This window comes from Olea europaea, unplaced genomic scaffold, assembly GCF_002742605.1.
Source record: "Olea europaea var. sylvestris unplaced genomic scaffold, O_europaea_v1 scaffold713, whole genome shotgun sequence".
Lineage (NCBI taxonomy): Eukaryota > Viridiplantae > Streptophyta > Magnoliopsida > Lamiales > Oleaceae > Olea > Olea europaea.
The window spans coordinates 246,782-262,227 of NW_019265529.1; the positions used below are offsets into that span (position 1 = coordinate 246,782).

General features: G+C 32.2%; 1 protein-coding gene across 5 annotated transcripts in view; it reads left to right on the top strand.

Annotated features, from left to right (window-relative positions):
• Positions 1-1,224: 1,224 nt before the first annotated feature.
• LOC111390749 (guanosine nucleotide diphosphate dissociation inhibitor 2-like) overlaps positions 1,225-15,446 on the top strand; it is a 31,409-nt gene continuing 17,187 nt past the window's right edge. For 4 of the 5 annotated variants that reach the window (XR_002701977.1, XM_023015851.1, XM_023015850.1 and 1 more), the window contains exons 1-12: positions 1,225-1,446; positions 5,415-5,477; positions 5,569-5,652; positions 5,739-5,846; positions 5,936-6,108; positions 6,856-6,967; positions 7,116-7,196; positions 7,384-7,446; positions 7,930-8,031; positions 8,313-8,437; positions 9,046-9,256; positions 9,343-9,417. Coding sequence is in view for 4 of the 5 variants with exons in the window: in XM_023015851.1 (XP_022871619.1) it covers positions 1,360-1,446; positions 5,415-5,477; positions 5,569-5,652; positions 5,739-5,846; positions 5,936-6,108; positions 6,856-6,967; positions 7,116-7,196; positions 7,384-7,446; positions 7,930-8,031; positions 8,313-8,437; positions 9,046-9,256; positions 9,343-9,417 (1,284 nt within the window). In the remaining variant the exon portion in view is untranslated. Of the gene's footprint in view, positions 1,447-5,414; positions 5,478-5,568; positions 5,653-5,738; positions 5,847-5,935; positions 6,109-6,855; positions 6,968-7,115; positions 7,197-7,383; positions 7,447-7,929; positions 8,032-8,312; positions 8,438-9,045; positions 9,257-9,342; positions 9,418-15,446 lie in introns of those variants that run through there. The other variant, XM_023015852.1, reaches the window with a different exon arrangement.

Genomic DNA, 15,446 nt, shown 5'->3' on the forward strand with positions numbered 1-15,446 from the left:
AGTAGTAGATAAACCAAAACTTTGATTTGATAAAGTCAAATCCAATGTGGCACGTATCATAAAAAAATTGTACTTTATCATTATTTTATTTCATCTAAAAGAACTACCATTCCTATCCAATAAAAATGTGGTAGCCAATCAATTAAATTCAAAATGGGTTAAAACTATATAAAATTATATTTATCTTGTTTTCTTTCAATTGGGTATAACTTAATACGTTCTTATCCAATATAACTTTTCTCGAGTCATAGACTTCTAATTAATTACGACCTTTGAAATGAGTCTAATATTGATATACATATCATTACTTTATCAAAATCCAATTATTTGACCCCAAATATATAATATATTAATATTTATTTCACCTTAATCCCTCACTTTCAAAATAATATAATAATTTATTTATTTTCTTAAAAAAATTTCGAAATGTTACAAATCTGACCGCGATTCTGGATTTTAACCCGGGCTATCGCCTAGTGGTAAAGGGGGGGACTTGCTCAAGCCAATTTTGAAGGCACTGATTTTAATTTCGTAAGTAGGGCAATCACTGGGATTTATAATTGGGCAAAATACACTTATCTAGAAGGTTAAGTCCCAACTTTCTTCTAGCTCACAATAAATGAAAGAGAAGCATATAAATCAAAAAGTATCAATGCTAAGCCAATATTTTATACTCGTGTGTATGCAATTGATAAGCACATGAAGTATAAGAGTCCCAAAAAGTAAGCAAATTTTTAGAAAAAAGATTTATGAGCAAATTTTCTAAGAAGCACATGCACAAATAAGGACACACGTATGCATATAAGTCACACACGCGATTTCTTGAAAAAGTAGAACGCACACACGACATGTCAAATAATATATATATTAAGTTATTGCATTTACATATTATATCTTAATTTTAATATTTTTTTGTTTTTCATTAAATCAATGTTTTTTAGCATTTAATCTTTTGAATTTGTTTTAGAGCAAATAAAATTGAACGAAAATTTGAAAATAATCGTTTTATAAGGGTAAAATTGAAAATAATTATTTAGAGTGTGTTTGATTGACATAAAAAATATTATCTAGAAAAGAAAATATTTTTCATCTTTTGTGGAAAATAAAAATCACATCTACCCAAGAAAAATATTTTCCTTAAAAAAAGGAAAATTAGACATATTTTCAAAAGTTGAAAAATGTTTTCCATAAAAAAAATAGTAATCAAACACTCCATATATTCAAGCTTCTTACTCTGTCTCACCTAAAAAACCATATTAATTTCTTCTCTTATACGGTTGATCTTTGTTTATATTCTTTCAATTTTATTTGATCATCAGTCAATCAATTCCATCCATCAAAGAATTGATTTAAGGAAAGATGGATGAAGAGTACGATGTGATAGTGCTGGGGACTGGTCTCAAGGAATGCATCCTCAGCGGTCTACTCTCCGTCGATGGCCTTAAGGTGTTCTTTGCTTCTGTTTTTCATTTTTAAGTGAAACTTTGTATTTATTTACTACTTATTCATTTACTTAGCATATCGAGATTTATGGATCATTTCAATGTTTTCATATGATATCGTATTAGTATTTATGTCTATTTAGTTGATTAATGCTTACAAACCATGTATCTTCACTTGTGTCGGGTCCAAGGCCTACAATAAGTAACATAACATTTCCATTTCCTTGGTTCTTTTTTATGCTAAAAATCTAACTTATGGGAAATACTTCCATTCAATCTAATGATCCATTTAAAATTGGAATTTGTTAAGTTCAGAATACATGGACTGATCAAATGGCTTCCGTGTTCAGTAAGGGTAAAAAGGGTGTGATCATGTGGAAGTTTATAGTTTCGGCTATTTTCCAGGTGACATGGATAGAGAGAAACAATAGGATATTTGAAGCAAAAGAGAAAGAACCTTATCAGTAGATCTATGTTTTTATCATTCTTATGCATTCCTGAGGATTAGTTGGATAATAATTGATTGTTATAAAAAAGTGTACAGTGCCTCTGTAATTACTACTAAGAAATTGAAACTATAGTCCTAATCAAATAAAAAATAAAAATCATATCACAACTATACAAGAAAACTAGAAATCCTATTCTAAACTAAAAATAAGAATGAAAGGATAAAATATATCACAACTAGATATCTTATTATAAATATCCAACTTTTATCCTATTTACAATAGGATTGATCTACATCAATCTTTCTCACTTGAAAAAAATCGTCCTCCAGTTTTGTTGTAGGAAAAATCTTTGATAACTTGTGTGTATTCAAACTTGGCTGGGACTCGGGAAAATTCTCTAGCCATATGTTGCTGTATATTATGCTTGTTGAGACAACCAATTTTCATAGTAGTTAAAATCTGCAATTCTTGTAAGATGCGTCTTCAAGCATATCCATCCTTTATTCCAAATTATAAGTCAAGGTTGGCTTTGCAATCCTTCAATCATCGTCGCTAAGGTGCGTGCCACTACCACCACAAGTAGCCTCAACCAAAAGTAAACCTTGCTCTAATATAAATTTGGTGCGGCGGCGTTTGTAAAATTCTTGCAATAAGAAGTATGTAGTAAATAAGAACGATTATTGGAACAATTTGTTTTATATATATTAAATAATAATTGATTGTTATGAAAAAAGTGTACAATGCTTCTATATTTATAGGCAAGATTATCCCCCTACTTCTGCTAATACTATGAAATTGAAACTATAGTCCTAATCAAATAAGAAAGTCCTATCACAACTATACAAGAAAATTAGTAATCCTATTCTAAAATAAAAATAAAAATAAAAGATAAAACCCTTTACAACTAAATATCTTATTATAAATATCTAACATTTATCCTATTTACAATAGGATTGTCCTACATCATTATGAGTTTAGTTGTTCAAGGGCATTCATTATCTTTAGTTATCCTCGTTTTAAATATGTATTGCATCCTCGACTTCACTTTTCCCATTTGAAGATTAGAAGATACTTTTATCCACATGATTAATGAAATTTATGTTTATTGTTGAAATAAATTTTTCCATTTTAGATAAGCCATAAAGAGGTGAGTTTGTTTTCATTCACAATAGTTATGCATATTTCAATTTTTCTCCAATTCCTTAAAAAAATTTGCATTGTTCAATGCTCATAATTTGGAAGCTTAAATTTTGGGAGAGGATAAAATGAAAGGAAAGAAGTAGAAAATTGTTTCACTTTGAAATCGTGAGCGACTAGCGAGAAAGCTTGTTTTACTAAGTAATATAAGGGAATAAGCAGGGGATTAAGTTGTCTGATTGTATACCACCAATGGATCCAGCACCCAATGAGCACCTGCAGCCACGCGGGCTGGATTCCCCGAAATAATTTTTTTGGTATCAATGGATAAATTGTGTGCATAATATATTTGGTAATTTCTTTTGTTTTCAAACATCTCTTGTAGCTCAGTTGGTTAGAGCTTCCATTTCTCAACCGGAAGTCTTGGGATCGAATCTCTATTGAAGAAATTTTTTGTGCAATTATTTTAGTTCAACATTTTTTACCAAAACAAATGTAATTGGTAGGATTCGAACTTGTGTGCTCTCATTTGGATTATGAAAAAGCTTGACTATTATGGTATTTGATGAACTTTAACATTAAATATAACATAATTATATATGTTCAGTTTTAGAAGTTTTAATACAATTGGAAAGATTCGAACTTGTGCTCCCATTTTGAATTATGCAAAACTTGGCCACTATGACATTTGGTGAATATTAATATTAAATAAAGCGGAATTATATACATTCAGTTTTAGCAAAGTAATCAATATATTTTGTTTTTATTGCGGTCGGCGATCAATGGTCAATGGCCTCCCATGCTCACTCATGATCTTGGTTCCGCCATTGTCATAGACCATATCTCACTTTTGCATACCTGATAGTAGACCGTGAAAAGCTTGTATCTCATGAAAGGAGTTACTCAATGATGTGAGCTAGTTTGTCATTGGCTGTCAGAATAGTGGGAGGAAATTCCAGAACCATGATCAGGAACTCTCATTAGGATTGTTATGGGGGAATAATTGAACATAACTCCCTCTTTTAAGACGAGGAATTTCTGTCTCTTCCCTAAACTTATTGGTTTTTAGGATTCTGGGAAAATGTCTTACATTTTTCTTTATATACTTATTTGTTACATGTTTAATGTTCAGAAGTAAATGGCAATTCTTGAGCAGTAAGATTTAATAAATTCCATCACATGATTGGTAATCTCCTGTAAAAATATGACTTATGATTAGATTTAAGCAAATTATATCCTGAAGATAACTTTTTATTGAGTTAACTTAGAAGAAAGATATGTTTTCTATCTTTTCTTGCACGACTGGACTGATGTATGTAATTAGCAGTGCAAGACCTGGTGACATTCATAAAATGAATTCTTCTTTTTTTTTTTTTTTTCAGTCTTGCTTTTGGTTTTTATACCTATCTGGAGCATTCAGGTGAAATTTAAAAGATTTTTATATTTATTTTTATGTTGAGCATTCTCTTTCATGGCAATGGTTTGAGTATAAAGTTTTATTTGTACTTGCATTCCTGCTCACAGTAACATATTTAAGGTATTTACATTATAAAGCTATTGCCTATTGATATCTTATCATTTGTTGGAGGAATTATTTTTGGGCAAGTGTGAGTGGTCATGTCAATGTACTGTGTTAGTAATGCTGTGGTGGGATATCAATCTAATTGAAGTTTCATATAACTACTTTCAATTCTGGAAGTACGAGAATCTGGAGATTTGGATGGTATATATTACGTTGAATGTTTTCAAGAAGAGTTTTATTTCGGGAACAAAAGATATTTTGGTTTTGATCTGAAATTGTTGACTATTCCAGTTGTTTAGCTGGCATATTGAACCAGTTATGAATATTTTACTGTATCATTGTGCTAAAAATTGCTTTAGTACTTTCCCCTCTGTGCCCCCTGATCTCATTAACTTGACTTGATTTTTTTTTCCTTGTAATATACTTTACTTCGATCTGAGTGCTGTCCGCTGCATATGGTGCTGCCTTTATTCTAATAATGACATTTCATTTCCACAAGAGTGGAAGCGATTATACCATAAGCTAGATTCTGTGAAAGTTGTCTATAATTTTTATGTTACTGTAGGGATACCTGCTACATAATTATGTAACTCAAAAGCTTTAGGCTTTAACTCATCCTTGCACAATACTTAAAATTCTAAGATATTTTTTTGATTTTGTATCATATCTGCTAGATAATTATGGAACTCAAAAGCTTTAGGCTTTAACTCATTTTTGCTCATGTCTACTTAAAATTCTAAGATATTTCTTTGATTTTGTATCATTTAAAATTCTAAGATATTTCTTTGATTTTGTGTCATTTGCTTTTGGCTAGTATATTTATTCTAGCAGTCCTCTAACTTGAACTTTTCCCTCGCTAAACAGGTCCTTCATATGGACAGGAATGACTATTATGGTGGAGAATCAACTTCACTCTATCTTGTTCAGGTGTTCTTTCATTTCCCTCCTCTCTTTCTCTCTCTATTAAGTGTGGTGCCATTTTTGTTCTGATTTTTTTGCTGGGATTGACAATTTACAGCTCTGGAAAAGGTTTAGAGGAAGTGATAAGCCTCCAGCTCACTTGGGTTCTAGTAGAGATTATAATGTTGACATGATTCCTAAGGTTTCCGTTCCCTTACATTTTGGATGCTCTTCAGTAATTTTCATTTTTTCTTATTATTCATGGATTTTGGCCATTTATATTTTCAGTTTATCATGGCAAATGGTGCTCTTGTACGGGTCCTTATTCATACTGATGTAACTAAATATTTGCACTTCAAAGCTGTTGATGGCAGCTATGTGTACAACAAAGGGAAGGTATATGATTGACTAGATGTTGAATTTCGGTTTAACTTCAGCCATCAACGTCAAAACTCGCCTGATTTTGTGGTAACTTTATGGATTAGGTTCACAAGGTGCCAGCAACTGACATGGAGGCCCTTAAATCTCCTCTCATGGGTTTATTTGAGAAGCGCCGGGCTAGTAAGTTCATCAAGTTTGTCCAAGATTATGATGAAAAGAATCCCGAAACACACGAAGGACTGGATTTGACGAGAGTGACGACTAGAGAGCTCATTGTGTATGGTGTTACTTTTACATTTTCTTTGGTTTTAAAACATAACACGCGACGAACTTTATGAAAATGATGTTCTTGCATTTCTAATTTACTATTGAGTCTCCGCTTATTTCTTATTTCTAGTGAAATGTGTATAATGTGGGCGTTTCACATGGAGCATCTGATTCTTGGTTATTGACCTCATGCTGTAGCTTTTGTGAGACAAACTTCAGGGAGAAAAGTTTATCCTTCAGATATTAACCATGAAAAAGAGATAGAGGGTGAATGGTAACAGATACAAGTACTAAGAGTAGGGAGAGGCACACATATAATCATTTTTGTTCACCTTGAAGAATTGAAGGGGAAAGATCCTTTATTCAGGGTTGAAAAAATGTTCTACATTTATACGGAGTTATTACATGGAAGTTTATTAAACCGGAGCCAAGTAATCTCCAAATAACATGAGCTGCCATTTTTATTGTTACTCTGTTTGGGTGTTCCTTCAAATAAAAATTTTGTTTTCGGTAAGATATTTCATCTACGCGTGTAATGCATACAACTTGTCTTTAAAGTAAATCTTATATCCTAACAGAAAGCAATGATATTGTCATTGAATAATGCTGTCAGTTAATGTTTTGTTGGATGAATGTTACATATAACCTGCTTTTGAAATAAAGCAGGTATCCACGAGTAAGAGATGTATCTAAAACAGAGACACGTTGGTTAGTTTTATATATATTTGTTGCTTATAATATTCTGAATTTCTGACAGAAAGTATGGTCTTGGTGACAACACTGTCGACTTTATTGGTCATGCATTGGCTCTCCACAGAGATGACTACTACCTAGACGAACCTGCTTTGGATACTGTGAAGAGAATGAAGGTTTTTTTCCCAATTGAGTCTCCACTTTTTCTCTTTTCATTTTGTGGTTCTGATTTTGGTTTTTTTCTTTGGGATTCTTGAATAGATACAGAAGTGTGTGGACTTCTTTTATTGCTTTCTGAAAAAACTACTTGTGTTCATGTGACAGCTTTATGCGGAATCTCTAGCACGTTTTGCAGGAGGATCTCCATATATCTATCCTTTGTATGGCCTGGGAGAGCTTCCCCAGGTCTGCATTTTTCTTCAATAACTATTTACCAGCCAGTTGTAGCATACTTATTTATTTCTCTACTCTTTCCTCCTCCTGTCTTCTATTTTCTTCTCTCTCTCTCTCTCACGTTTGCATTAGGAGTTTTGCTAATTTAAATTTTTGATCTTGTTCTTATTTGTACTTACTTTAACTCCTATGTTATTAGGCATTTGCTCGTCTAAGCGCTGTGTACGGTGGGACCTACATGTTGAATAAACCTGAATGCAAGGTACTGGCATCATGACACACCTCCCCCAATACACACAGAGAGACAAAAATTAAAACGAAAAAGGAAATACGATGAAAGAAAGACAACAAAAATATAGAGAAAAGTTACAAAGAAATCAAAATTGAGAAAGGAATTGTTATCTCTCTCTTTTTTCTTTTTTTCTTTTTTTTTTTTTGGCAATCTCTGTAACTTTTGTTATCTATTCACTTGAGGCCGAGGAAATAAGGAGAAGGTGTTTAGGAACGCATATACAACAAGGAGAAGAATTCAGCATTCTTGTTTTATTATTTATCTTAGCTGTTACTTGTGTTGTTGGTCTTACTAACTATTTTTGGTTTTGATGTTACTACATTTCTTACAATTTTCTTGCAATATTATGTTAATAGTTATCGTCGTTATTTTATTCCTATTTTTTGCCGCCATTCTCATCTTTTTCTTGCTTCCGTTATTATAACCACTGATTTAAAGTTGTGTTCATGCCAGGTAGAGTTTGATGAAGAAGGCAAGGTTATTGGCGTGACTTCAGAGCGGGAGACTGCTAAGTGTAAGAAAGTCGTATGTGATCCTTCTTACTTGCCTAACAAGGTAATTCTCTTCGTTATTTGGGACTTCAATACATCGTCATTTGATCCATGATTTTGTCAGGAGTCACTTCCGTGCCATTATCTTCATTTATGAGTACTTTAGGACTGCACAAGCATTGTTGGTGTTCAGTGCTTGTGGAATATGTTATAAATGCATGTTCTGCAACCAGGGTCCTTATTCCAGAGCTGGGTTTAGATTCTGAAAGCCAAACTATTTGTTGAAACTCAGAAACACCTTAGACCTGGACATGGGAAACATTAATGTGAGGCATGCTTTTGCAGGTTAGGAAGGTTGGCAAAGTAGCAAGGGCTATTGCAATTATGAGCCACCCTATCCCAAATACCAACAATTCTCACTCAGTGCAGGTTATTCTGCCTCAAAAGCAGTTGGATCGCAAATCAGACATGTTAGTACTCACCTTACCTTTCCGAATAAGGATGTCTAAATTTAGTTCTTGAATGACAGTAAGGCAGATATATACAGTTTGGTTCTGATATACATATGTAATAGTTCTTTTGTTAGGCAGAAAGTAATTGCTCAGCGAGCAGTTTATTTGTGAAATTCGTTAGAAAATGTTTCATGGTCACTGCCACGTGGAACAAAAATTCATTGTCTGGATAATTAGTTGATATTACAGCATTGCTTACTCTAAAAAACATAAGACTTCCAAGAAAGATGTTGTGATTCCATCGAAATTACTGCTTTTTAGTATATGAAATCTTCCTCCTCCTGTTCAGTAGATAATAGGTTGATTAGGACTTTGTTTTGATTAACTGGTTTGCACTGAATTGAGTCGTCAACCAATTGATTCATGGAGGGCAACAAGTCTCAGTGAGTATCACGCCACAGGTCAAATCTAGTTCTGTGCTTGGGTTGAGAGATTTTTATTTCATTTTACTTTTTGTGCAAGCTGTTTTCATTTGATTTTTTGTTATAGTTTGTGATCAGCAATACCTAACATTTCAGATGTGTAAACATTCTAATATCTCATGTTTCGAACTGTTGTCTCTGCAGGTATCTGTTTTGTTGTTCTAATTCTCATAATGTTGCTCCGAAAGGGAAATTTATTGCATTTGTCTCCACAGAGGCAGAGACTGATCAACCTGAGATTGAACTGAAGCCGGGGATCGATCTTCTAGGACCAGCAGATGAGATCTTCTTTGAGACCTATGACAGATATGAACCTGTCAACGAGCCCTCTCTTGACAATTGTTTTGTATCCACAGTGAGTTTCTTTCAAACGCCATTTTGCAAATTCCTTCTTTTATCATGCTTTCCTAACATTGATCCACTTGTTTTGCTATGCAACAGAGTTATGACGCGACAACTCACTTTGAGTCGACTGTTTTGGATGTGCTCAATATGTATACAATGATTACTGGGAAGGTAATGATTAGAGTTTTTCAATCCTTGATTTTCGTACACTTTGAATTTGTGAGAGACAATTTATATTCTCTGTTCACTGACACATCTTTTCCATTGTTGTTATTGCAATTTTGGTGCTCTGATGATGATTTGCAATAAGTGATATAGATCTAACACACTGAAGGGTGGATTCCTGATACTGTTCTCTTTTAGATACTTAACAGAAAACCTAACATTTTGTCCAAGTATGGCACAGCTAAAACTTGAGATGAAAAGGGAAGTATAGACCATTTGGTCATTTAGTTTCTAGTGAGTTGGTTTGAAGGAGCACATTTGGTGTGTACTTGAAATTTCAAAAGTTGCTTGAACTGATTCACTGTACCAAGCTATTACCTCCTGCTTAATGTGATAATACAAGGCACAGAAAAGCCATAACCCAGTATTATTATATGAAAATTCTCTCTCCTGCTCTCTCACACACACAAGGAAATATTCCTCGTTGAGTAATCAATCTAGCTGGGAAATATATAAGCTAAGGGATGTTATAATTCTTGCAAAATATGCCATACTTCTGCTTCGAGACAATATAGGCTTCACAGCAGCATATGCCTAAATAACTAGATTCTTTTGACGCTTGATTGCTTTTATTTCCTTGACTTCATTGAATTTTGTAAGGTTTTGCTTGCATCTTGGCCTTTTTAATATGTTGTCTTTACCCATAAAAAATGACTAAATAAATAAATGTGTGGAAGATAGGGTATTAAAAACTTATTTAGAGATTACTAGTATTGAAGGTTGTATAAGTATAGGGTGTTAAGCTAATCAGTCATACTATGTAATTATGGGAGATTGATTGAGCCCTGATTAAGGTGTAACTCAAAGGTATTAGAGAACCACTTTTTGGTTTTGCATTAGGGACATTTGTTAAGGAGACCATTTTTGAAAATTGATGGAAAAATAAAGAGAAAATTATTTAGTTTTACAATATTTTTTATTGATTTAGATTTTCCATTTTGATGGGTGCTAGACAAAAACAAGTTCCTGTTGAATATGTTAACATTATTAAGGCTATGTGTGATGTAGCAGTAGCAATCATGAGTATGAGATGCTGGAGGAGTAGCAGGATAGCAGTTCAAGAATTTCATATTGCTACAAGGCTTGCACCAACATTTCAGCCTAGAGTCCTTATGAGGAGTGTATCTTTAGAACTATAGACGAAGATTTTGAAATTTGAAGTTTTAGTTTAGGCAGAATTAGACAATATATAAAGTATGAAGATGGGGTCATAATGGCATGGAGAATCACATGACCATTTTAGATATTTTGGTTCAATCTTATCAGTAAGGAAATAAGACTTGAAAAGGATGCCGTGGTGAATAGAGGAGGTTGGTCAAAAAGGATTCCATGTGAAGGAAGATACCTTCTTATCTATTATAGCCTAAAGGTTATTAAACCATACAATTCTTTATGGCATTGGGTGTCAGTTCGTTAAAATGACAAAATGGTTATAAAATGACCATTACATGATTCTTGAATTTAAAATTAACTAAGCGCATGCTTTCTTGTGCATAAAGTAAAGGAAACTTCCGAGTTACTTACTTTGTCCAATATGATTCTTGAATTTTTTTTATATTTTATTTTTTTTCATGCAACTGTTTTAGAAAGTAGGTCTTTTTTTTTCGCACAACTTTTTTAGAAAGTAGGTCTTATCTTACTTTCTAGAAAAAGAAACTATAAAGCACAGCCAAACTTGATCTAGGAATAGATGATTTAGGTGGTTGCAACGTCTTGTGTAAACCTAAAGAAACCTTCCAATCACTAGGCCGATACTATATGAGGAACAAAATAGAAGGAAAAGTAGACTAAAATTGATATGATGTGGTTGCTAAATATTTGACTGATCTCTGACTAGATGTAGCACTGATGACGAATAAAGATTTATGCAATCGACTTAAGTTTGTATGGATTAACTTGAGAATAAAACTTAGCTTTCTGGTGGTGTTGCTGCTGCTTTTCTGTAGTGTGAGCTGTATACATTTTTATATTTCTTGCTTATTGGTTAGAAACTGTATTCATCAAATTATTAGAAAATAAAAATAGGAGCAGATACATTGATCAATCAATGTTGTTAAATTTTGAACAATACATGCAAACAGTTTCAGGAAGTCTTCTTATTATCCTTTGATCATAGAATTTCTGTGTTATTGGATAACTATGCTTTTTAGGTATAAATCAACCACTCCTATTGAAGAATTCACTTGTCTCCTTTGGTTAGTTGATCTGTTCGTTTATTTATTATTTCAAAGTCACAATGTACATCAGACAGACCCCTCTTTCTATTGTTTCGGACAAATGGAAAACTAACTCATCAAATTTTGTACAAAGCTGAAATAAAAGGAAGGTGAATATCTATGTTAGATTATGGATTCAATGCAACTTCAAGACGACTTCTTTGCTATTGATAATCATGCACTCGACAGTCCACATATTGAGGAATTTGCTTTATTCTGTTGCTCCTTTCATTTGCTTTTATTGATGCACCATTGAAAAATTGTTGAAAACTGGCTCGAGACTGAACTATGTTAGCACCATTCTCTGCCCCATCTGTTGACCTCCGAAAATGGCTCCAACAGGCACCCTAGCTTCGTCCCCTCGAAACTTGCGCATGTAGCACCCCCGTCAAGAGGCAAAGGCGGTCGGAAGAGAAAAAAGGTCCGGCGACCGTTTGCACTCCGACGGTCAAGTCAACGGCCGGACGGAGATAGATATATAAAGTACAATAGTAGAGAGATTGGGGACTTGACTAGAGTATTTAGAAAATACTTTAACTTGTGAATTGAATCCATATATATAGAGAAATGATGTGAAATGGGCCAAGGCGGGTTAAGGGGCCTAAGTTCGAGCCCAGTATGAGGTGAGTAAAGTAATAGGCACTTCAGCTAGACTTTTTATGGCCTCGGTGACGCCTCGGCTTTGGGGCCCAACACTAATGGGCTTGGCTCGGGTCCAATAAGATGGCCTAATATGAAGTGATAATTAATAGACGTAACAGTAGCCCCCAAGTTCGAGTCGTATTATTATATACGGGTCGAACTTGAAATATAAACTTTCAAGTAGGCGAGGTCTTACAGATTGCCTCAGAAAGATGGGTAGCTCCAATAAGCGAAGACTTACGAATTGCCTCGAGAAATATGCATCGATCTCGAATAGGCGAGGAATTATGAATTGCCTCGAAAGATATACTGCATATTTTCTTTGAAAATTTCGGCAGCATCTCCCCTGTAATATGGACTAAACCAATCCTGTAATACAATACAATATATCCACAGCACATATACCAAATAAATTTGGGGTCCATTTTCCCCTTCAAATGCTCATAAGGTGTAACATATCACATTTTTCCAAAATATGTGCAGAGGGTCTATCATGCATTATAGTAAATCATGTGCTCGCACAGCTCAGTGTATCAGTAGTGCTATAGTGAAGTAAGTAACGTGATGTCAACAATAAAATGAAAAAGATGATAATACGACATACGTACTGGCTGTGATGAAAATAATGTATGACATGGTAGCAGTGATATGTCATTCATGCTTGGAAACAGTAATGTGATGCGTATGCTAGCAGTAATATGCAGCCCCGAATATATATATATATATATATATATTTATTTATTTATTTTTTTTCAAAATAAGAAATTGCATCATGCAAAACTTTTTTAAAAATGGTCAACATTAAAACAATTTATATAAGAGACGCCTACAATCAGCTGTCACGAGAGCATAAAAGATAAACATATGCAAAACACACACTAACAGAAAAACTAAATTTTCTTCTAAACATTTTATACCTGCTTCTTTATAACATTCTAAACATTTAGCTCTAAGCTTTCTTACTGGATACCAATTGCATAAATAGCAAGCTATATTATCTGCTCCTCTATATTTTTGCCAATTATGTAAACATTCTAAAATTATGTTATTCATTAAATTTAGTTCTTCTTCTGATTCTGATTCTTCTTGTAATCTTATGTTAGAGAATTCATCTATTATTTCATAATCAGATTCTCTATTTTCTTCTAAATTTTTATCTTCTAATGATATAATACTGTAAATAGATTCTTTGTCTGAAATGTATTCATCTAATTGTATTAAATCTTCATAAGTACATTCTATTAGTGTACTTTTCTTATCATAAATATTTATTCTTTTTGGACAAGTCTTAGATAAATTTTCATTACTATTACAAATGAATTTGTAATTCTACACATTTATCTTCTAGACATCTTATTACATGTTGTATTTTTTGTCCTATTTTCCATTGTTTTTCTGGTTCTTTTTTTACTGATGCTAAATTATTTCATTTATCTGTAATTTCTTATCCTAATAGTCCTGGTAATTTATGAAACAGTTTATTACCAATTTCTTGATTAAAAGTATTTCATGATATTGAAGTTAAATAATGATATTCATTTAAAAAAAATTTAACATATCTTCCTTTAGTCCATTTATAAAGACTAAGTTGTTCTAAATTTCTCATAGCTTTTCTTTGTATACTCATATGTCCTGAATTTGGGTCTGCTTCTGTTATTAATATTTGTATCTTATTGACAAAATTATATGAATTACTTCCCATATTAATTAATTGTTCAAATTCTTCTTTCTTTTCTAATTTAAATGCTTACCACATAGTTTTTTCACTTTCTCCTAAGAATGTTTTTAAGTATCTATACATGTCTAAAGCTTCCATTTCTTGAAAATTTCTAATATAATGTTCTATTATAGTATTTTTCCATACATCTATTATATTATTCCATGTATGTGGATCATGTGTTGTAATATTTAGAATTTGTGCTTTATGATCTGATTGGAATTCTATTTTCTTTTCTAAGGGTCTTTCACTTCCTCTCGCTATATATTTTTCTTCTGTATTGTTATATAAAGGATAAGCTCCTCTTGGGAAAAATCCTCCATCATAAACCATTGCCCCATGTTTGATTGTTTTATCAAAAGGAGTATCACTAAAAGTTCTATATGTATTAGAATCTTCCATTAGTGCTTTTGTATAACTTAAATCTGAATTTTCTGAATCATTATCTTTTTTAATAATTGCTATTCTTATATTATGTTCTTGATCATAATATAAATATTCAGATTCTGTTATTATCTTTTTAAGATACATTTGATCTTCAAGCTCTAATAATTCTTTATTATCTAAATTCATTTCTAATTCTTTTGGATAAATTATTTTATCTAATTCTTCATCCATTAATTCTATATGAACTTGATTTTGAAATGGTTCATTTTGTTCTTCTTCAGGTTTAGTTTCTTCTTCAAAATCATTCTGTCTTTGTACCTGATTATAATCTAAAAATCTTAAACTAGTTCTTCCATGAATATCTTTATAAGTTAATGCTCCCTGTGGTGCTATAATTATTTCTTTATTTTCTAAAAATTTATCCATATCCCATTCTAATCCTCCCAATTGTTCTGATGAATATTCTTTAGGTTTAACCATATTAATTCCTTTACTACTCATTAAATTTACCACTTTATCTATATAAATTTTATATTTTGTTTGGGAATTATTTGAGCATCTTCCTAAAAATCCTATACTAATTAATAGATTATCTCCACTTTCAACTTCTTAATATCCTTTTGTTTGAATTTCTATTTTAATTTTATCTAAAAAATCTTTAATAGTTAATAAGAAATCTGGATTACAATAAATTATTCCATTATTATTATTCATATCAACTTCTATACTAGCAATCATACTTTTATCTATATTATTAATTTTTTCATCATATATGGTAACTAAAACCTTACATCCTAAATTTTTCCTCATTAATCATTTTATTCCTATAACTATTAATCCTAAATGCATGAATCTAAAATTTTTCTTTTTTAATTCTCTCTCTGAATCTTCTGATATTAAATTTAATTTTCTTACTTGGTTTCCTATACATTGAACAAATACTTCTCTACTATGTCTGAAAATTTGTGTTCTTGTCTCAAAAATTCCTCTATTATATAATATTTCTGGGTTAA